General features: G+C 41.3%; 1 protein-coding gene across 1 annotated transcript in view; it reads right to left on the reverse strand.

The window, feature by feature from the left end:
* The window catches only part of kcnh8 (potassium voltage-gated channel, subfamily H (eag-related), member 8), a 385,185-nt gene that overhangs the window by 126,644 nt on the left and 236,049 nt on the right, over window positions 1-22,492 (reverse strand). Inside the window, exon 7 of the mRNA XM_048612148.1 lies at window positions 16,356-16,563. Within this exon, the coding sequence (XP_048468105.1) occupies window positions 16,356-16,563 (208 nt within the window). The remainder of the gene's footprint in view (window positions 1-16,355; window positions 16,564-22,492) is intronic.

The raw sequence follows: 22,492 nt of genomic DNA on the forward strand, positions 1-22,492 counted from the left end.
CAGCTTTCGCTGTCTGTTAATGACTGTGACCCCCCTGTAGTGGTGAACACAAAGAATTAGTTGACAGTTAAACACATTCCTTTTCCTCATCAATGTATCCCGTCTGCATCATGGATGTTCAGTTCTGAACACTAAGCATGAGACAATCTTCTACCTGGCATCTATCCCCTCTTATACATTTATATTGCTTGATGCCCTTATAGGTGTGTCACTTTGTTCTGATCACTGTTACCAAAATCTGGTTCATGGTTAACATGTATTAAAATATATGTTTCAATCTTATTAGAGATAGTAGGAACTGCAGATGCTGGAGAATCTGAGATAACAGATTTCAGAAAAAAAGAAGGGTCTAGGCCCGAAATGTCAGCCTTCCTGCTCCTCCGATGCTGCTTGGCCTGCTGTGTTCATCCAGCTCTACACCTTGTTATTTCAATTTTATGGCAACATTTCATGGAAAACCTGATTTTCCTTCTGGGGCCAAAATATTGACATTTCTACGTTGAGATTCCACCCCTCAGCAAGTGGGTATGCGGGGAATGGATTGTGCAGGAGTGGTCACGAGCACAGATTTTCTCAGGCGACTTATTAATTTGCTGGAGAGTTATTCAGATTGCTAAATGGTTGGGATTGGAATGGAGACAGGAAGTGCAAGCCTGATTTAAACAGATCACTACAGCCATAACTATGGCTATCACTGAACTTGTTGAATTGCAACAGCATGGAACAGGAAAGCCGGATCCCAGGGTAGGGCTGCTCCTCACTTTACAGATATGAATCTGCAGATCCCTTATCGAGGCACTGAGGGAGAAGAGACAGAAAGGCAAATGCAGCAGAAGAAAATCATGCTCTCCAACTGAGAAAGCACGGATTAAGGTAATCAAGAGCGAACAGATAAGGTGACATTGGGAAGAATGAGGTCCAGTGCAAGAAATGTAGGTACAAGGTGCAACTCTTAGGATAGCTAGGCCTCTGTGTATTCACCTCCAGCGGACATTCCAGATGAGAAGATTAAGGGCTCATACTTTACCTGAACATGAGAGGAAGGTATGCCCAATGTTAACACTGACCCCTTCACTTAGAGCCCTGGTGTAGCTGAGGACACGCTAGCATTGATGTATGCAAGCTTCCATCTGCCACTGCTAGTCACAAAGGTTAGCACAAGGTTTAACCTCTCTGTAGACCTTGTAGGAATAAAACTATCTCACAAATCCTATTATGAACTTGATGGGTGCCAATAACTTTCAAAATTAATTCAAATTTCCAGTTAATAGTTGAAAGGATGACAGCAAAATTTCACATTTCAAGACTTTCATTCTAATTAATTCTGCTAATTAGGAACAACTTTAACTAAACACTATTTGGATAAGCAACCTATACTGTAAACTACTGAACAGAATCTCCTCTTACACTCTTTACACAAATCAAATCCACTTCACAAGTATACCTTGGACTATCGCTTAAATAAGCATTCAACTCTATGGAACTATTACAATGCTGTTCTCATGTTCCAAGCATTTACTTCTGTTCTTTTTCTTCCCAACCCTGGTAAATTATAACCCCAAAGCTTGCCCAGTGACGAATTTTCCTGGAGATTCTCCATCTTACGAAAGGTGGGTGAATCTTTCAGCCTTGTTTTAAATCCTCTTAAATATGATCTTTTCAATCAGCTTCGAATGCATTTCTGAACAGTGAACCATTGGGACTTTTAGGTTTTAGCTGCCCCTTCTCCTGGATTCTGGGAGACTGACCTGCCTGAAAATTCAGTGATCTCTTAGGAAGGCCTGAAACCATTAATATTTCCAAAGGATGTTTCCCTCTCAAACCCCATGTCCTTGGCAACCTGAAATGCTAATTCGCTATTCTTTAGACTCCAACTCTAATCTATTGTGGAAGTTTTAAACATAACTAATTACAACATAACATTCTCAACACTTTCCTGGGAATTTTGAGACTAAAAATTTAATCACTGCAAACACAGATCCTGCTACCATTGTTTCCAAGTATTGTCACCTTACACTCTCTTCCTATGAGCACAACCAAGGCCTCCCTTTTAATCTTCAATAGCCATGTCACCCAGGCCTGTTAGCAGCTAGAATTCAGAACAGGCCACGTATCACCCTCCGTTTTATCGTAAATTAAAGAAATGGTCCCAAAACAAAATAACCGTTTAAAACCTCACATTTATAACACACCTGAGAAAATATTCTTACAAGGGAAGGAGTTACCTATTTGGACATCATCACTGTGATGGAGAAGGGGGCCAAGGAGATTGTGAGGGAGGCCTCTGAGGAATAGGTTAGGAAATGGGAAATGGGTATTTCTGGAATGCTAAAAGAGAGGATGAGTAGGAAGGCAATTTGCAGTGAAAGGGCTGGAGTGCACTTCTTCTGTCCAACAGCATGTCAAAGATTCATGTTAATTGGAAAACCTCAGCCAGGGCTAGTACTCACGATCTTTCTTGTATCTCCCATAGCTTCTAACATTGACTGGAAGGAGAGATTTGTGTGTCTTTACTGAGGTAAATGCTGATATCAGAGACACCACTGTTACACCTTTAAGCACAGTCTCTGCCAACTCAAATGCACAGTCTACTTGAGGGGTCTTTGTGTGGCATTAGATAGGGTGTCACTGGATAAATAAAGGAGGAGGCAAAGATTGATGCTGTAAGGACTTCACAGATTTCATTTGGAAACATGCTGCATTGGATGATTATTTGGATAAAAATGGGGTGCAGGGATATGGGAAAAGGCTAGAGATTGGCACTAGGCTGGTACAACGTGTCTTTGGGGGAAAAATGTAACTTCTCAGCAGCAGCATTTGGATTGTCATAAAAGGCAGATTGGTGGAATCTGGGAGGAGACAGAACAGGTAGGACTCAAGCATTCAAGCTCCCAGCAAAGTCTCTGTTTCTTCCTCACTTTGAGTGGAAAATAACTTGCAATGACTTTGCAAAAAGGATGAACACATTCAATTCAAGACAAAACTAGGTCTAACTGACCAGCTCCTGCGGATTACCTCAGTTGACAATGACATCATCGCCAAACAAAACAAAAAGACTTTGAAAAAGTCATCTCATTCCATCTCTTAAGGATTTGACTCTGATCCATAGACTTTGTGCCTTTTAGCCTACTTTTCCTACCCACTAGATTCAAAATACATAAAAGGATTAAGAAAGGGAATAGAGAAAGGAATATCAGTAAAAAAGCTGCAAATTAGAGACAGCAACCTCAGATGGAGCAGATGGTTCTATGAGGAAAACCCTAGTCATAATCTAAAGACCAGGGGAAGGAAATGTCTAAAATTGTACAAGGCAACCAAAATATGAGGAAAAGGAAGTGGATTCATCCTTTTATGTCATTTGAGAAGATCATAAAGCAAATGAAATGGCTGAAGGAAAACTGGACACTGTCCATGCAGAGCAGGTTGGCAGGTGGAGCATACAAAATAAATGCATTATTGTCAGAAGAGGTATCTATGGATAATGACACTGTAAAAAGACCATTCTAGCTGTGTCCAAATTGGTTTCAACACTACACAGACAAAAAATTTTGAAATTTAAGGAAACAGCCTGGGCAAACCAATTTTAAAGTTGAAAGGGTAAAGCAAAGTAATTGTGAGCAAGGGACTTGGGTATCAGAAGTGAATGCCATGCTTGAAGATCTTAAAGTGAAGATTGTCTTTGAAGAACTTTGGTAAATAGAACCCATGCCGAAGAGCAAAGAATATCAACTGTGAGACAGGCAGCAGGAATGGCTGATGACTACGAACTGATCAATAAAGTTTTCTTTGGTCATGAGCCCACCAAGGAGAGAAGGTGGGAGAGTGAAAGCAGCCAGAATGGAGAAAGGACAGGTGGGCATGATGAGAGATCTCCACCTCAGAGACTCGAAAGAAAGATGCTGAGAATGTTAGGTCTGAGCTTTTCCATTATCACAAACTGAGAAACATTCATCAAAATGCTGGAAGTTGCACGAGGTGCTCTTAGGACTTGCTAGAGTTTGCATGAATGAGTTTGAAACGGGAACTCAAGAGGGAAATACCACAAATCAAATTGGACCTCCTCCACAATAACACTCAACACTGGAGCCCTACAAAGATGTGCCCTCAGCCCCCTACTATACTCCTTGTGCACCCATGACTGTGTTGCCAAATTCCGAATGAACGCCATCTACAGGTTTGCTGGCAACACCACCATGGCAGGACGAATGTCTAACAATGACGAGTCAGAATAAAGAAAGGAGATAGAGGGCTTGGTGAGGTGGTGCAGTGAGAACAACCTCTCTCTCAACGTCAGCAAAACTAAAGAACTGACCATTGATTTCAGAAAGAAAGGAGGGGAACATGCCCCCATCCACAGAGGGTGGAGAGCATTAAGTTCCTGTCCTGGACTTCCCATATAAATGTGATGGTCAAGAAGGCACAACAACGCCTCTTTTGCCCCATTAGGCTCAGGAAATTTGGCATGTCTGTAAGGACCCTCACCAACTTCTACAGATGCACCATTGAAAGCATACTGTCCGGGTGCATAGCGGCCTGGTATGGCAACTGCTCTGCCCAGGACCGTAAGAAACGACAGAAGGTGGTGTGCACAGTCCAGACCATCATGGAAGCCAACCTTCTATCCATGGACTCAATTTACACTGCTCGTTGATGTGGAAAGGCTGCCAACATCATCAAAGTTGCATCGCACCCCAGTAAGGCTCTCCTATAAACACTTCTGTCAGGCAGAAGATATAAAAGCTTGAACACACGCACCAGCAGGTTCAGGAACAGTTTCTTCCCAGCTGTTATTAGTCTGATGAATGGATTGTCTAACTTCAAATAATTCAGATCTTGCTAATGTTGATCTTGCCTAGCGCATGCCCTACGTGATGTAACCTGTATGCCTCTGTCTAAGCTACCTTTTCACTCTATGATCTGTATGTCCTTAGTTACTATGATCTGCCTGTACTGCTTGTAAACAAAGCTTTTCACTATACTTAGGTACATGGGAAAATAAATCTAATCAAATCAAATTTTTAACTATAACTATGAAATTGAAGCTAAACACTGCTTTTTGTACAAGAGAGATAAATAAGGTGTCTGAGTGACATAAAGGACTTTTGTTGAAATATCTGGGAATTTGCATCTCCTGCTGAGATTTTATTTTTTACTGCCTCTATCTGCGAACTCTGTGCACCCCTCTTACCCATCTTACCTGTTATCAGCTTATTTAATTTTGGGGAAGCCGTGGCTAGTCCCTACTACACTGCAGCCTTCATGCATGTGTCTGGCCTAACCCTGTGGCAACCCATGTGATTTTTTTATTTACTTGTGGACCAGCATTTGTTGTCCATCCCTAGTTGCCTTTGATAACATAGTAGTAAGCTGTCTTCTTGAACTGCTGCAGTCCATGCACTTAAGCTGACCCACAATGCCCTTAGGGAGGGACTTCCAGAATTTTGATCCAGTGACAGTGAAGGAACAGTGGTATATTTCCAAATCAGAATGGTGAGTGTCTTAGAGGGGAATTTGCATGGTGTTCCCATGTACCTGCACCCTTGCACTTTTAGATGGAAGCGGGTTGTGTATTTGCAAGGTGCTGTCTAAGGATCTTTAGTGAATTTCTGCAGTGCATCTCAAAGATGGTACACACGAAAATGCCCCATTCATATTCCCTCTACAAGTTTCCAATGGGATTCTTAATAGCTTAGTAAGTGTGTTTCTGGTGTGACCTCCTCCTGACCTGAAAGAAACTTGTCAGTCCAGGGCAGAACAACTGGTAAAGCAGCATGCCAGCTGACAATGCTAATTCCAGTGCCTGCCCATTTCCATTTCAGCTCCTCTTACTGACCTGACACTCAACTGGAGCAGAAAAATGCAGCCCCAATTTTCATGTAACTGCCTCACCAATCTGCAGGGTATTGAAAAGGAAAATAAGAACGCACAGGGAAATCATTCCTTTATCTCCTGTTCCACTTAAATTTAAAACAAAAGAACAATCTGCTTCTTGCTGCACGTTGTCTATTTAAACGGCTTATGGAAAAATTGTATGCTTAAATTCTTATAGCTTGCAGAATAAATAGGAGCTACTGAAAATGTCAAAATTGTTCCCATGTCAACAATATTTAGTAAGTTTTGACAGAAACAATCTCAACTCAGTACAGATTTTTCAAATGCCTTGCTCATCAAATGTTGTTGACAGTTTGATTTTATAAAAGATCATCCCCAAAGCAGAGCATATAGCAGTTCTAAATAAGAATTTCTGTCATCTTTGAACGTATTGTTGTCTTTTTCAAATACTCCCATGGAGTGACTTCTAAAATCTCTCTATTTCTAGCAGTGAAAGCAGAAATGTTTAAAGCAATGGCTCTGTCTTTCAAAACACATGGACTATCAAAAATCCAATACAGCATCATATTTTTGTCCTCAATATTCAACAATAAGTAAAGACACAAAAACAAAGGTTTTGTTCGTAAGTGATTTTGTTTTAATATTAACTCCGTATTTTTGCTCTAGCTTTGCCTTTACTGAGGCTCAACAGAGAGGTACAATAACCAGAGCTGACTCACAGCCAACCAAGCACGTTATCAAAGTTACACAAATTGCTTATGACAGCTTTGACTTTGCAATATAAACAGCAGCCTGCCTCGTAGCCTCCTGCTAATCTTCACATTATAAAGCCAGTCTCCATCCAAATTTACAGGACACAAAGTCCTTGTAGAATGATTGAGTTAATCTTAACTCAATGTAGCCCTTAGAAGCCAGCATTGCAGGGGAAGCAATGGCCTATGGCATTATCGCTTGACAATTAATCTAGAGACCCTTGTAATGTTCAGATGTCCCTTGTAATGTTCAAATCCTAGCAATGACAGGTGATGGAATTTGGAATTCAATATAAAAGAGAACCTGGCCTTAAGAGTCTATCGATGACCATGAAGGCATTGCTGATTGTCAGCAAAAAAGAATCTGGTTCACTGGTATTTTAGAGAAGGAAACTGACATTCTTCCGAGGAAGGGTCACTGGACCCGACACGTTAACTCTGATTTTTTTCTTCACAGATGCTGCCAGATCTGCTGAGCTTTTCCAGTAACTTTGTTTTTGTACCATCCTTATCTGGCCTGGTCTACATGTGACTCCAGACCTTAGCAATGTGGTTGACTCTTAACTGCCTTATGGACAATTAGGGATGGGCAATAAATGATTACCTGACCATCATGAATTAAGAAAAAAGAACAGGCTTGTTAGAGAAATTAAGTTAAACATAAGATTTCAGGATGTTAGGGAAATAATTAAATTTGTTTAAGGTCAAAGAATGTCATGTCTCAAAATAGATGTACATGACATAGCCAGTTCTGCAGGAATCCAAGAAGTGTTGATAATGACATTGAACAGACAGTCCTCAAATCTTTCTGTTTATGATTACTTATGGGTCATTGGGCAGGATTTTGATTCCTTGCCAGGCTGGGAGCAAGGCAAGCAGTAGCTAAAAATAACACCACTGGTCAGACAGCCTGTTCCCCAAAAGCATCCTGCCCCTCCAAGATATCCTTGCAGCAATAGAGTGGAGGCATGGAAGTGCTCCGCAGTCCCACATGGCATTTAGTAAATATAAATGGTAGAAAGCCTACTGGGGCAAACTAATTGACCACAGGTCCCCATAGGCAGCATAGATGTCATAGAGTCATACAGCAGGGAAACAGAACCTTCCATCCAACCAGTCCATGCCGACCGTAATCCCAAACTAAACCAGTCCTACCTGCCTGTGTTTGGCCCATATCCCTCCAAACATTTCTTATTCATGTATTTATCCAAATGTCTTTTAAGCATTGTAACTGAACCCACATCCATCACTTCCTCTGGAAGTTCATTCCACACGCACACCAAATTCGGTGTAAAAAAATTGCCCCTTATGTCTTTTTGAAATCTTTCTTCTCTCACCTTAAAAACATGCCCCCTAGTCTTGAAATTCCCCACCCTGCGGAAAAGACATTTGCCATTCACCTTATCCATACCCCTCGTGATGTTATGAACCTTTATACCTCAACCTCCTGTGCTGCAGTGAAAGAAGTCCCAGCCTAAACAACCTTTCCTTATAACTCAAACCATCTATTCTGGTAAATATTTTCTGAATCTTTTCTGCAGGTGCCAGGTGAAGTGCCTATTGAGCAAGCCTGCCCTTTGGTCATTAATTTACCAGCTCTCTGGAAATAGGGGCCTGTGACTGTTTTCTATGGGAATGGGTTTGGGACGAATTTCCCTATCCCAGAGGGAAAATCCTGCCCATTATCGACCATATACTTCTGTTTGTAGAATGGAATTTGCTTTATTGTTTGCAGACATATTGATACACTTACTTTCCGAAGCAGTGCTCTATTAAAATCTGGGAAAGAGACAGCCCAGGTTGAGTCACCAAAATGATAAAGACAATTTGCAAAAATAAAGATAATATTACAGTTTGTAAACAAAGAAGAAATCTGAAGCAATAACACTGAGGTAAGTGGCAGCCATCTATACTTGAAGAAATATTATTTGTGGCAATTTCATTTTTCAACACAGCAAATGGATAATGAAGGACCTTGCAGAGAAAACTACTCTTGTCTGTATTATTTAAACAAAATTTCAATCATTGCCCTCACACATAATGGCGATGATGGCTCCCTCGGCAACTGTGATTCCAGGCTCAAAACAAGCATATGTAAATTAGGCCTAATGCTAGGCCTGACTGGCTGCACATCACTAGTTCTACTTGGGCCTAACCATGGGTCCATAAAGGGATTCTAGCAGATGCTACTGGAAGTGCAATTTGTCTTAAATTGTTACTTTGACTCCTTAGATTCCTGCCACAAGACAATAAGATTGTAACATATAGGAGCAGAATTAGGTTATTCAGCCCATCAAGTGTGCTTTGCCATTCACTCATGGCTTATATGTTTCTCAACGCTGTTCTCCTGCTTTCTTCTGATAACTCTTGATCCCCTTAATAATCTAGAACCTAAATACCTCTGTCTTAAATACACTCAATATACACTCCACAGCCCTTTGCTCAATGAGTTCCACAGAGTCACCGCCCTCTGGCTGAAGAAATTCTTCCTCAGCTAAGTTCTAAAGGGTCATCCCTTCACCTTGAAGCTAAGTCCTCGGGTCCTAGTCTGCCCTATTAATGGAAACATTTTCTCTACATCTCCTCTATCCAGACCTCTTAGTATCCCGTAGTTTCAATCAGATTCCCCCTCATCCTTCTAAACTCCATCAAGTACAGATGCTGAGTCCTCAACCACTCCACTTATGACAAGCCCTTCATTCCCAGTATTATTTTTGTAAACCTCCTCTGGATGCTCTCCAACACCAAGGCATCTCTCCTTAGAAATGGAGCCCAAGACTGCTCAAAATATTCCAAATGCAGTCTGACCAGAGCCTAATACAGCCCCAGTAGTTTATCTTTGCTCTTGTATTCTGGCCCCTTTGAAATGGATGCCAACACTGCATTTGCCTTCCTAACTGCTGACTGAAACTGCATATTAACCTTAAGAGAATCCTGAACTGGGACTCCCAGGTCTCTTTGCATTTCAGATTTCTGAATCCTTTCCCCTTTTTGAAAAAAACTTTGTGCCTCTATTCTTCCTACCAAATTCTTCCATTCTTCCCAGAATATCTTATAGTAAAGTGCCATTCCAACTACTTCCCACACAAGTTCACCTCCACTATCCTTACAGCAGTCTACATCCCACCCCAAGTGGAAGTGAAGAGTGAACTTGACAAAGTATACAATGCTACAAACAGTCTTCAGACAGAATATCCTGAGGCCTGATTCACTGTAGCCGGTCACTTCAACCAGGCCAATGTCATGAATGTGCTACCAAAATACCATCAACACATCTCCTGTTCCACTAGAGGTCCAAACATCCTTGACCATTGCTATACAACCATCAAAGATGCCTCACACTCCATTCCCCATTTGCATTTTGGAAAATCAGACCACAACACTGTGCTCCTCCTCCCGGCTTACAAGCAGAAATTGAAGTGAGAGAACCCAGTACAGAAAGTAGTGCAGTATTGGTCTGAGGCAACGGAAGGGCTTCTGTGGGACTGGTAAGAGTTGGTGGACTGGTCCCTATTCAAGAACTCAGTGGCCAACCTAAACAAATATGCCATCGTCATTACAGATTTCATTAGAAAGTGTGCAGAATTCTGCACGTTGAAGAAATTAATCCGAATGTTCCCCAACTGGAAACCATGGATGAACTGGAAGATCCTCTCACTACTGAGGCCCATGTCAGAGGTGTACAAGTCAGGCAACCCTGACCTATGCAGGAAATCTAGGTATGACCTTTATAAGGCCATCAGACATGACAAGAGACAATACCAAACTAAGCTTGAGACCCAGACTAACCAAACAGACACCCGTTTCTTGTGGCAAGGCTTACACAACATAACATGCTACAAAGCAAAGTCAAACAGAATCGTGGGCAACAGTATATCCCTACCTAATGAGCACAATACATTCTATGCTCACTTTGAACAGAAGGTCAATGAAATGATGTCACCTATCCCAACAGCCTCAGATGCACCTCTACCCATGGTTACCGCTGCAGTTGTTAGATCAGCCTTCTTCAGAGTGAACCCATGGAAAGCCACTGGCCCAGGTAGAGTCGCCGGCCATGCATTCAGATCCTGTGCGGACCAGATGACAGGAGTATTCGCTGATAGTTTTAACCATTCCTTATTACAGTCTGAAGTTCCCACCTGCTTCAAGAAAATCACCATCTTCTCAGTGCCAAAGAAACATCATGTAGTGTGCCTCAATGACGAATGCCTGGTGGCTCTGACCTCCATAATTAAGAAGTTCTTCAAGAGGTTGGTCATGGCTCACATCAACTCCAGCCTACTAAATTGCCTTGATTCTTTGCAATTCACCTACGAGCGCAATAGATCCACAGCAGATGTTATCTCTTTGGCCCTACATTCATCCCTCGAATATCTGGATAATAAGGATATCTACATCAGGCTTCTACTTATTGACTACAGTTCTGCCTTCAACACGATTATTCCAAACAAACTCATCTCTAAATTCTAAGAACTAGGTCTTGCCTCCCCCTTCTGGAACAGGATCCTCGACTTCCTGACCAATAGACCACAATCAGTAAGAACGGGTGACAACACCTCCTCCACCATAGTCCTCAAGACCAGTGCCCCGCAAGGCAGCGTGCTCAGTCCCCCAATATTCCCCTTTAAACACTGTGTGGCCAAATTCCACCCCAACTCCATTTACAAGTTTGCTGACAACACCACCATTGTAGGTTGGATCTCAAACAAAGACGAGGCAGAATACAGGAAAGACATTGAGTGTAAAGACAACAATCTCTCCATCAACGTGTCGCCCGGTTACTGCCCTTGACAACAGTCATTGGCACGGCACAAAGTGGACAAGAGTAAAACCTGTTTCAACTAACCAACAACTTTATTAGTTTAGTTAAAACAGGCATACAATTCACACCATTTGTTTAATAAAAGGCTAACAGCAGGCATGTGATTCATACCAGGCTAAAATCCAAGCGCACACCCACCAGTTTTCAAATGATGTTACCTGAACAGGCAACAAAAATAAAGGCTAATACCCAAGAATAGAAGGTCACGCTTGTCAGGGGTCCTCTCCATGTTTCCAAGCGTGGGGTCTACAACTTTGTGAAGGTTGATCTCCAGAGTTTTCACCGATGCAACACCAAAATCCTTCATTTTTATCCTTTTTCCTTACATTACCAAACTGTGGTGTCTTGTCCTTGTTGGTTCTTAGCTCATCTGACAAGTCAGTGTCTTTCCAGTATAGGCTCACTCCCAAGGACACATTTGGGATTACCTGATTACTCTTCCTCCAAATAAGGATGTGCACCTTATGTTATCAGAGCTGATTTGGTTCAAGACAGCCCAAGCCAATGGCTGGGACTTGGGTAACTTCACTTCACAAGGTTGCTGTTTTTATGTGTGACCAGTTGCTGGCCAACAGAAAGAACTGGTCATTGACTTTGGGAAGCAGAGCTGAGCACATGGCCCTGTCTGCATCAATAGTGCTGAGGTGCAGATAGTTGAGGGCATCACATTCCTGGGAATGATGACCACCAACAATCAATCCTGGTCAATCCACATTGATGCAATAATCAGGAAAGCACAACAATGGCTGTACTTCCTCAGGAGGGTAAAGAAATTCGGCATGTGTACAGGGCCCTCAGCAATTTTTATAGATGCACCATAGAAAGCTTCTTGTCTGGATGCATCACAGCATGGTATGGCACTGCACTTTCCAAGACCGCAAGAAACTGTAGAGTCGTGAACACAGCCCAGTCCATCATGCAAAGAATATTGGTCTCCTCCCACAGCCCAAAGATGTGCAGGTTAGGTGGATTAGCCATGGTAAAATTATCCCGGAGTGTCCAGAGATGTGCAGGCTAAGTGGGTTAGCCATGGTAAATGCGGGGTTATAGGTTTCGGGGGGGGGGGGGGGGGGGTCTGGGTTGGTTGGGATGCTCTTTGGAGGGTTGGTGCAGACTCAATAGGCAGAATGGCCTCTTTCTGCACTGTAGAGATTCTGTAATTTTATCAGAGTTGATGGATGTATTCTACTTAGATTTTCAGAAGGCTTTTGGTAAAGTCCTCGAAAGAATGCTGGTTAGAAGGATTGAAGCAAAGGGTATAGAAGGCAATGAACTGGCATGGACTAATGATTGGCTAACAGACAGAAAACAGAGAGGAGAAATAAATGGGTCATTCTTGCATTGATAGGTCATTGTATCTGGTGAAGTACTGCAAGGATCAATACTTGGAGCCCAACTTTCACAAATATATCTCAATGATTTAGAAGTGGGGACCAGATGTAATAATTCCAAATTTGTGGATGATACAAAGCCAAGTGGCAATATGCACTGTGTGGAAGATGTAACGCAATTTCAGAAGAATTTGTACATGCTTCGTGAATGGGCAAGAACATGGCAGATAGAATATAATGTGGCAAAATGTGAAGTTCTCCAGTTTGTTAGGAAAAATAGATATGCAGAATATTTCTTAATGACAGGAGGTTGGAAAGTGTCGATCTACCTAAGTGTAGTTGTTCTTGTTGATAAGTTACTGAAGACTAACATGTAGTTGCAGCAAACAACAGGAAGATTAATGGAGCATTATTCTTTAATGCAAGATGATTTGATTGGAGTATAGGAGTAGGGAAGTCTTACTTGAATTGTATAGGAACTTGGTTAGACTACACCTTGAGAATGTGTGCAGCTTTGGTCTCCTTATCTCAGGGCAGGTAGTGTTGCCATCAAGGGAGTGCAACAAAGGTCCCTTAGACTTGTTCCTGGGATGGTGGACTGTCCTATGAAGAGAGATCAGGCAAACTGAGCCTGGATTCTCTAGAGTTTCAAAGAACAAGAGGTATTATCAATGAAACTTGCACAATACTTAAAGAGATAGGCAGGGCAGATATAGATAAGATGTGTCCCCTAGTTGGAGAATCTAGAAGTAGTGGGCACAATTTAAAAATAAGAGGGATGTCACTTAGGTCCAAGATGAAGAGAATATGTTAAATTAAAGGATTGTGAATCCTTGGTATTCTGTCGCGCAAAGGGCTATGGAAGCTCAGTCTTTGTGCATGGTTAAGATAGAAATTGATAGATTTCTGATTACCAGTGGTATACAGGATTATGGGGAAGGGAGTAAGAAAAAACATTGAATTGTTTAATCAGCCATGATCACATTGCTTGTCAGGCTGAATAGCCTACTTCTGTTCCTATGTTCTTAAGTTGCACTCATTGTACCAGTTTCACAATGGATTTGGTCATGATATTGTTGCTACCATGGAAATTTGGCTGAAAGAGCGGCAATGATAACGGATCAACACTGGATATAGAATCTTCTGGAAAGACAGAGACATTGATAAAATACAAGGGGTATACCAATATTGGTTAAAGAATCAATCATAACCGAGAGGAGGGATAATATACTAAACAATGCATCAAATGAAGAATTGACGACACTCCCTCACACCCTACTTCCTGAAAGGATTCCATTCCACTCTCTCAGTTTCTCTGTCTCCATCACATCTATTCCAATGGTGCCACTTTCCATTGGCTGCCTCCAACATGACATTCCTTCCCCTCAACTGAGGATTCACTCCACTACATTGACAGGGCCCTCAGCTCTGACCAACCCATTTTACCATTCTGCCCCCATTCCTTCCCTTCCTCCTCAGGTCCTCATTTTCCACACTACCAATCTCCCCATTCAAAGGATCTTCCTCTGCCATTTCTGCCACCTCAAACAGGTTTCCCCCATGAAATACATCTTTCCCTCACCTCCACAGTCAGCATTCTGCAGGAACTGATCCCTCCAAGATACCCTGTGCTCCACTACTCCTACCACCTCCTCCCCCATAGCATCTCAACATGCAATTGCAGAGGACGTAACACTTGACCGTTCACCTCCTCCCTCCTCACTGCCCAACACCCCAGACACACATCCAGGTGAAGAGTTATACTCCTTTCAATTCAGTCAGCTCTATTTGCTGCTCAGAATGTCGTTCTCCTTTACACTGGTGAGACCAAACTGGGTGACCGCTTTGCAGACCTCATGAGCCTGGTATCGATGGCTGAGGGAGCAAAGCACAAAAAAGGTAAATCTAGGCAGGACAGGGATGTGGTAAGCATCGGGTCGGTTCAGAGCAAGCGAGTGTTATGACCGCAAGTGAATAGCTGGGGTATGTAGCCTGGACCAGTTCCTGAGCTGGGCCCATGTCACTGACAGCACTATGTCCCTGCTGCAGCATTACAGTGGTAGCTATCATTGCACTCTTAAGTATAGCACTGAAGTGTAGAAGCATCCTGTGAGTGGATCAAAGAGGTGCGATCAGGCTGTTGAAAGACTAGCACATTCTAGACACCAATTGCCATGGACATGTGATTCATGCTGCCCATGGAGCATGCTCTGAGATGTTGGCGCCAGGTGTCCATAGTTGAGGCCCTTTGGAGTAGTTGGCAAGATGAATTCAGCAAGCACCAGTTCTGACTTGCATGACGAGAATTCTTGGCAAATGGTTTGCTCCCAGTGGGAAGCAGGATGTGAAGCTACATATTAATGAGGTGAGGAATGCAATTAATAAAGTCATTAACAAGCAATAATCCCCTCAACAGGCAACTCACAGCTACCTAGCTAGAATCTCATCTCAATGCCCTGAACTTGCTTAAAAGATTCAGCGAGTTGTTCCCAGTGACAGGATAAGACTGTTTGGACCTTGTGCTAATCTGCCACATTTCTCACCATAGCCCACCTTGACAAGGCCCCTATATGAGTCTGCCCTATGGTACTCCAGAGTAGACAATATTGTTGGATTTGCTATATTGGTCTACTGTACTAAGCAAAGAATTGACACAAAGGATAGGGAAGAGCAACAAATGTTTCTCCTGCCAGTGATGTTCACATGCCATAAGGAAACATTTTGAGAAAAGCATGGTGATACTTATCTAGAATAACATTCAAATTTAATTCTTGCATAAGTCTTGACTCTAAGAAACAAAGTAAATATTCATATTTCACAGCAACCATTACAATGTACAAGACACATCTGTATAGACAACAAATATAGCGAGTCCTTTAAAAAGCCCATTCATTTGTTACCATTCATTGACGCTTGCAGCTTTCAGTTCAGCGTCAATTGATTGCAAAACATCTCCAAACAAAACTTCTAAGAGAGACTGGATATCGGCACCCACAGCAACCAGGTGAAGTTTCCTTACTTCTGGCACTGGACTAGCTTGTTAATGCTATTTATATTCAAGTTTGTATTGTCATATATTATCCAAACCCACTGAGCAGACATCAACATCACTAATCATTGTACTTTTGCTGTTTATAGGATCTATGTCAAAATAGGAGTTCTCCTTGAAAATGCTTGCACAATAAATTACAAAATCTAATCAAAATAAATAATAGGAAAGTGGATTCAATATTGATTTTTATAAAATTTTCTACTAACCGTGCTATTAGCTCTAAAGGAAAATATTTACATTGACACAGTTAACATCAGTTGAATTGTAATTTATTTATTTCTAACAGATGATAAAATATTGGGCAAATTAATTGATTTCACATTCTCAGTATTGTGGCATGCTCAAAAGAAGCCAAGCTGCAGAATTAGCATTTTACTGTTGTAGTTCTATCTCTGACCTGTGCTCCTTTCAAATGAAACTCAACGTGTAAAGTCCTTAACTTACTGTTCTAACAAAATGCAAACAGAGATATATGCATTTTCACAAGATAGTATATGAATAATTTACATTACATTATGATTTAAATGATCACATAAAAATACTGCAGGAATGGGAAGACTTACCAATGTCCCATGTAAGTGGATCATTCCCTTCCATTTCAATTTTGCCAATAACATACCAGATGCATGCCATCCAGTGAGCCAACAATGCAAACATGGACATCAACAGGGTTAGGACGATAGTGCTGTGCTGAGAATATCGATCCAGCTTTTGCAAGAGTCGCAACAGACGTAAGAGGCGCACTGTTTTTAGAAGGTGAACAATTGAGACCTGCCAAAAAGTGCAAAAGAGTGATGGTCAGTTCTGGTATTTCTCCAAATGCTAATTCAATTTCAGGTACAAAGGAGTTCAATGTGAATATTACATTTTATTAGACAAGCGCATGAAATATTTTCCTATACTGCTGAATATTGTGCTTGTCTCAGACATGACATGAAAATGATCATAAAAAGGGACATCTAAATTGTATAAATTACGTATCCAAATTATGCTATCTAAAAACTTAAAATTGTGTAGTTCTTTGAAATGCATAGCCCCTTCACTAACTCAATGTACTCAAGATAGTTTCTTCATGTTGCAATTCTACCTGTTTTTCAGTTTCAAAAGCATATTGCCATTTAAAAATCATATAACATCCTTTGAATCATATTTAGTTTATTTGCAAGTGCTGCAGCAAAGATACACAAATGTAATTACATGTTAATGGTGATATTCATTATAATTGATGTGTTTTTCATATATATATATAAATTCTAACCTACTGAGATCATCCTCCATTATCAAAAGAATATTAAAGTGTAGATAAATGCATTAAGTCTAATTGCTCGAAGTTCTTGCATGAGAAATACTTAGCCTAGTCCTAATTATTTTAATATTGCTGAATTATGTAACAGTGGAAAACCAGTTAAGTTGTATCAGTAGAATACATGTTTTTGCTATTTGCTGATTGTAATAATTAAATAGACATGGATAAAAAAGTGTTAAAATGTTTGAGGAAGGTATAAGTATCTTGCAGTTGTAGTGGTAATGCAAAAAGTGTTTATGTTAGATCTGGAACATAAGAGCAGGCCATTCAGTCCCTTAAGCCTATTTGATTATTTCTTTAACTCATGGATAATCTGTGTTTTGATTCCAGTTACTCTGTTCTGCTCCATATCCCCTGATACCTTTACCAAATGAAAACTGAGCAATTATGCCAAGGTGCAGTATTCTAGATGAGATCCAGAATTATATACAATTGAAGCATCATCATCATTGGCAGACCCTTGCAGATGAGCGTGACTCCCTTCCACTCTCAGGGTGAGATTGTAGGTAGCTGTACAGACCAATGCGGCTACCGCAGGCTCTGTTATACTCGGGGCAGGTGGTGGCCACGAGAAGGGGTGGGTGAAGCATTGGTGTGCCAGTGCATTCCTTTCACTGTTTTCGCCTGGCTTCCATTTTCTCCCCGATGGCAAGTCTCAAGGTGCTCGATGTCTTCCCGGATGCTCCTCCTCCACCTGAGATGGTCTTGGGCCACTGATTCCCAGGTGTCTGTGGGAATGTGGCACTTTGCCAATGAGGCCTTGAGGGTATCACTAAAGCACTTGCTCTGTCTGCCCGGGCCTCAGCTGCTGTTTTCAGAGCTGGGAGTAGAGCACCTGCTTGGGGAGTCTCGTGTTGGTCATGCAGACAATATGCCCAGCCCATTGTAGCCAGTCAAGGGTGGTCAGTCCCTCGATGTTAGGAATGTTGGCCTGGTTGAGGGCGCTGGTGTTGGTGCATCTTTCTTCCCAGTGGATTTATCGGATCTTGCGCAGGCAGCATCGGTGATACTACTCCAGTGCTTCAAGGTGTCTGCTGTAGACTTTACTTGCACTGCTGTCCCTCTATTGATTTGGTACTAACCTAAAATTGCACTATAAATAGATGTTTATGCACTGGAGCAGCTCTTGAATTAATAACATCCGAGCACAGAGCTATCAATATACTAAAGGTTACCAAATGAACACACTTTCTGGGGAGCAGCTTGTGACTATGACGCAGTCATGGAAATATGAAATATCTCACATCACAGCTGCCAAGTCACTAATCATTTTGATCTCAAAGAGAGATCTGGATAATAGTAAAATGTACCCACTCCATTAAAGTGAAACATTAAATATATGCCACACAGAAACTAATGAATGGCCTGGATTTTATGCTGAGGCCAATAGTATCACCATTATTATTAATAAATAAACAGAAATATCCTGATGTTGTGATCCAAGCTGTGCTGCTCCTCCAAAGGCTACACTGAAACTCTACTTTGCTGCTATATTCCTCATTGAAATCCATGTAACAGGGTGAAATTGTAGTCGTAGTACTGGATAAGCAGTAGTAAAGTCTCATTACATTTTGTGAAGACTGAAGACATTACTTTCAGTCTGAGATTAAGTCAGCCTGTTCCTACTCTTGGTATTAAATTTGGCCCAAAGATGAACTTCTGACCTTGCATAATCAGTAAGATTACCTATTTCCATTGAAGGGAGGTAATGACATGAATACAATGTTGCTGGATTAGTAATCCATAATTCCAGATTAATGTTCTGGGGACCTAGTTTTGAAACCTATCTTGGCAGATGATGAAATTTGAAAGCAATAAAAAATCTGGGAAAAAACGCTAGCCGACTGGAACCAAGTAACCACCGTCAATTATCAAAAACCCATCTGGTCTACTCATGCCCTTTAAGGAAATACATTCGCTATCCTTACCTGGTCTGACCTACATGTGACTCCAGGCTTAGAGTGATGTGTCTGACTCTTAACTGCCCTTTGGGATATTAATGGTGGGCAATAAATTCTGGCCTTTTCAGTGATAGCCAGATCCCATGAAATATTTTTTAGAAAACTCCCTGTCTCAGTTCACCTTTGCTGAAACCTTTATTTATGTCTTCACCATCTTTAGGCATGAATATCTCAACACATTCTGGGCTTCCCCATTACAGCCTTCATAAATTTGAGATGATCTAAAAGTCTGTTGACCTTTCCCCAACTTAGAAATATTCATCTATCATCTCTATGTACATTGGCATTTGGTGAAGCAATATCTTGATCTTGAAATTCCAGCCCTTATTTTCAAATCCTTCCATAGCCTTCTTCTTCCCTATCTTTGAAATTTCCTCTATCCCCATAATTCTCTGAGATATCTGCACACTTCTACCTGATGCTGGTCATCAGAGCATTCACAATATGCACCACTTCATAACTGCCCACTGACCATTCATTTGTATAGGCCCACACTCCGGAATATCCTCCTTAAATTTCTTCCTTGCTTTCTTCCTTCAGGATATTCCTTATCTCACTTTTATTTGCTGTATAAAGTTCTTGTGAGGCACTTCAGCAAATCCTACCACATTATTACATTATTTACTCTTTGCAAATATAAGTTGTTGTACCTACTGATTCATCAAGGTATAAAACTTAGGACCAGTGCAAGCAGATATCACTAAACTTTTAGTGGCGATAATATCTGTCAAACAGCAACAGTTACTTCCTCGTACTGAAAATGTAATTTTACAATGTGTGAAGTATTATTCCTTCAGAATTTCATTCTTTGTTTTGTTCCTTCTGTCTTTCCCTCTACATCAAATGTTTAATTCACTCTCATTATTTTGCTTCCTGTACATGATCAAAGACTCATGTCTACTTCCTGATGTATATTTTTGAATAGCTCCTGGTTTAGAATCTGTAGCTTGGATATTTACCGGTGCAGATTACATAGGTAGTAGGAGAAGAATTCTGGGTAAAAAATCCAGAGTCTGGAAATTGCTGCTGAAAAGCCTGTACAATATCTGTGGACATACTTACACAGTGGAAGAGTGATCGTCCTTCACCAGTGATTGACTGATTGATTGATTAATTGGTTGATTTTATTGTCAGGTGTACTGAAATACTGAAAAAGCTTTGTTTCCAGGATATTTTACTCAATCCATATTACACATTAACTGGTAATAGAAAAACTATTACAGACTAAAAAACACATTTATAAGAATCTAATTTTCTGTTTCCCAGATTCTTACGTGAGCTCTCTAAGCAGGTATTATTGTTTCGCTCTACTTGCACTAAAAATCACAGACTTCTTGACAACTCTTCTTTTATGCCAGACCAGTGTGCCAATGTGGGTGATGATATTGTCTGGATCCAGATGCAGGAGCTAAGGTAAAGTTGTCATAGTCCTAGAGGGCTGCTCTCTCATTAGAGAGAAAAGACCAGTCAAGAGTTTAATCTAAGTGTGACCACACCTCAGATGAGTTTGAGAAGGCAGGAGATTTCTGGTAATCTCAGTTGATATGGGGACCAAACCTGCACTGCTGGTATCAATCTGCATTGTAAACCAGCCATCCAGGAAAATGAGCTAACTGCACCCCTGATTGAGGGTCTGGGGTCAGAGGCCTCATGTGATCTTGGAATTGGGTCCTGAGATCTGTTTGAAATTGAATACCAGAGAGAAACAAGAAATGTGGGGCAGTGAAAATGGGTGGAATTGTGGTATAGGTTAGTGAGGTAGGCGAAGGACCCTTCAGGTCTTTCTTAAATCTTTCCTCTCTCACCTTAAACTTATGCCCTCGAGCTTTCAATTCCCTATCCCTGGGTAAAAGACTATATGTATTCATCCGTTCTATGCCACTCATGATTTTATACACCTTCTGCTGGAAAAATTACTTCTCAATTCCCTCTAACCAGAACTCTAAATCTATGCCCCAATTATTGAACTCTGGCTAACAGAAATAGGTCCTTCTTATGCACTCTGTCTGGGCTTGTCATAATTTTACCAAGCTCACGTGAATATTCTGTCAACATCCTCTGTTACAAAGCCTATCCGACATTTCCTCAAAGCTGCAATTCTCCATTCCTTGCAATATACTTGTAAATCATGCATATATCCCCTCCAGTGCAAGGTAAACCTTTCCTGTAATGTGCTGAGCTGAACCACACAAAGTACACAAGCTGCAATCTGATTACTCTCCATACATCTCAACATAACCTTCTGTTCTCACAGACTGTGCATCAGCCAACAAAGCAAAATATCCCATATGACTTCTTTAGCTGTCTTATCTACCAATGGATTTGTGGACATAAACTTCAAGGTTCCTCTATTCCTTCATACTTCTCATAACCTCCTATTCCTTATGAATGGCCTTGCCTTGTTTGCCCTCCCCAAATGCATTACTTCATACTTCTTTGGATTGAATTCATTTGCCACTTTTCTGACCAGTTCATTGATACCTACCAATAGTCTACATCTCTTTCTCTAACTATCAAACACATGGGCAATTTTTATACAATTTGCAGACTTCTTATTCATGTCCCATATATTGAAGTTTAGGTCATTGATATGTACAACAAACAACAAGAAATATAGGATTGAACGCTGTGGAATCTCACTAGAAACAGCTTTCCAGTCACAAAAATGCCAGTTGGCTATAACCCTTTGGCTCTTGTTACTGAGCCAATTTTGGATCTAACCTGTTTCTTCAATTTGGATCCCATGAGCTATTTATTTTCTGACTGGTCTACCATTATCAAAACTGGCAAAACCCTCACTGAAATTCCTGCAGGCCACATCAAAATATGCTCCCTTCATTAACTCTGCTGATTACTCATTTTGTTCAACCCATTCAATATTACATACTCTCCCGACTACAATGCTTGATTCTCCCTGTCTTTTGTGAAAATAGACATAAAGGATGGAACTGTCATATTTTCAGTTGGTGCATTTTGTTGATTGAGATTTATGGTGCCTGATTTGTCATGGCTGGGTACAACATTTTTCTCATGCAAGTTTCCACTCCTCATTGTGCAATCAAGCTCTTGGATTCCTTTCTCGGTTGAAAAGGTGCAAGTGCACACTACTGCCAGGACCTTCCAGCACTGTAGTTAAAGCCCGGCTGTACACCACTTTGGATGCTGCCAGTCGGGCACTGCCCCTCCCACTGTTGTATTTGACCGTTATCATCTGGAAGATATGATCTGGAAGAAAAGCAAGCTTGATGTCCACTTCACAGATGGGGACCTAGCTGTCTTGGTGGATGGAACAATGGAGAGTTGGCCTGATCTTTTCTCAGCTGACTGCCGTGGGGGGCCATGCCACCAGACCCAGCCAGCCTGGACACACTGTGCTCTGTCCGAAGTGAAGTGGGATGCCCAGCAGTGCAGGAAGAAGTTTAATGGTCTTTTG

This window comes from Rhincodon typus, chromosome 2, assembly GCF_021869965.1.
Source record: "Rhincodon typus isolate 14 chromosome 2, sRhiTyp1.1, whole genome shotgun sequence".
Classification (NCBI taxonomy): domain Eukaryota; kingdom Metazoa; phylum Chordata; class Chondrichthyes; order Orectolobiformes; family Rhincodontidae; genus Rhincodon; species Rhincodon typus.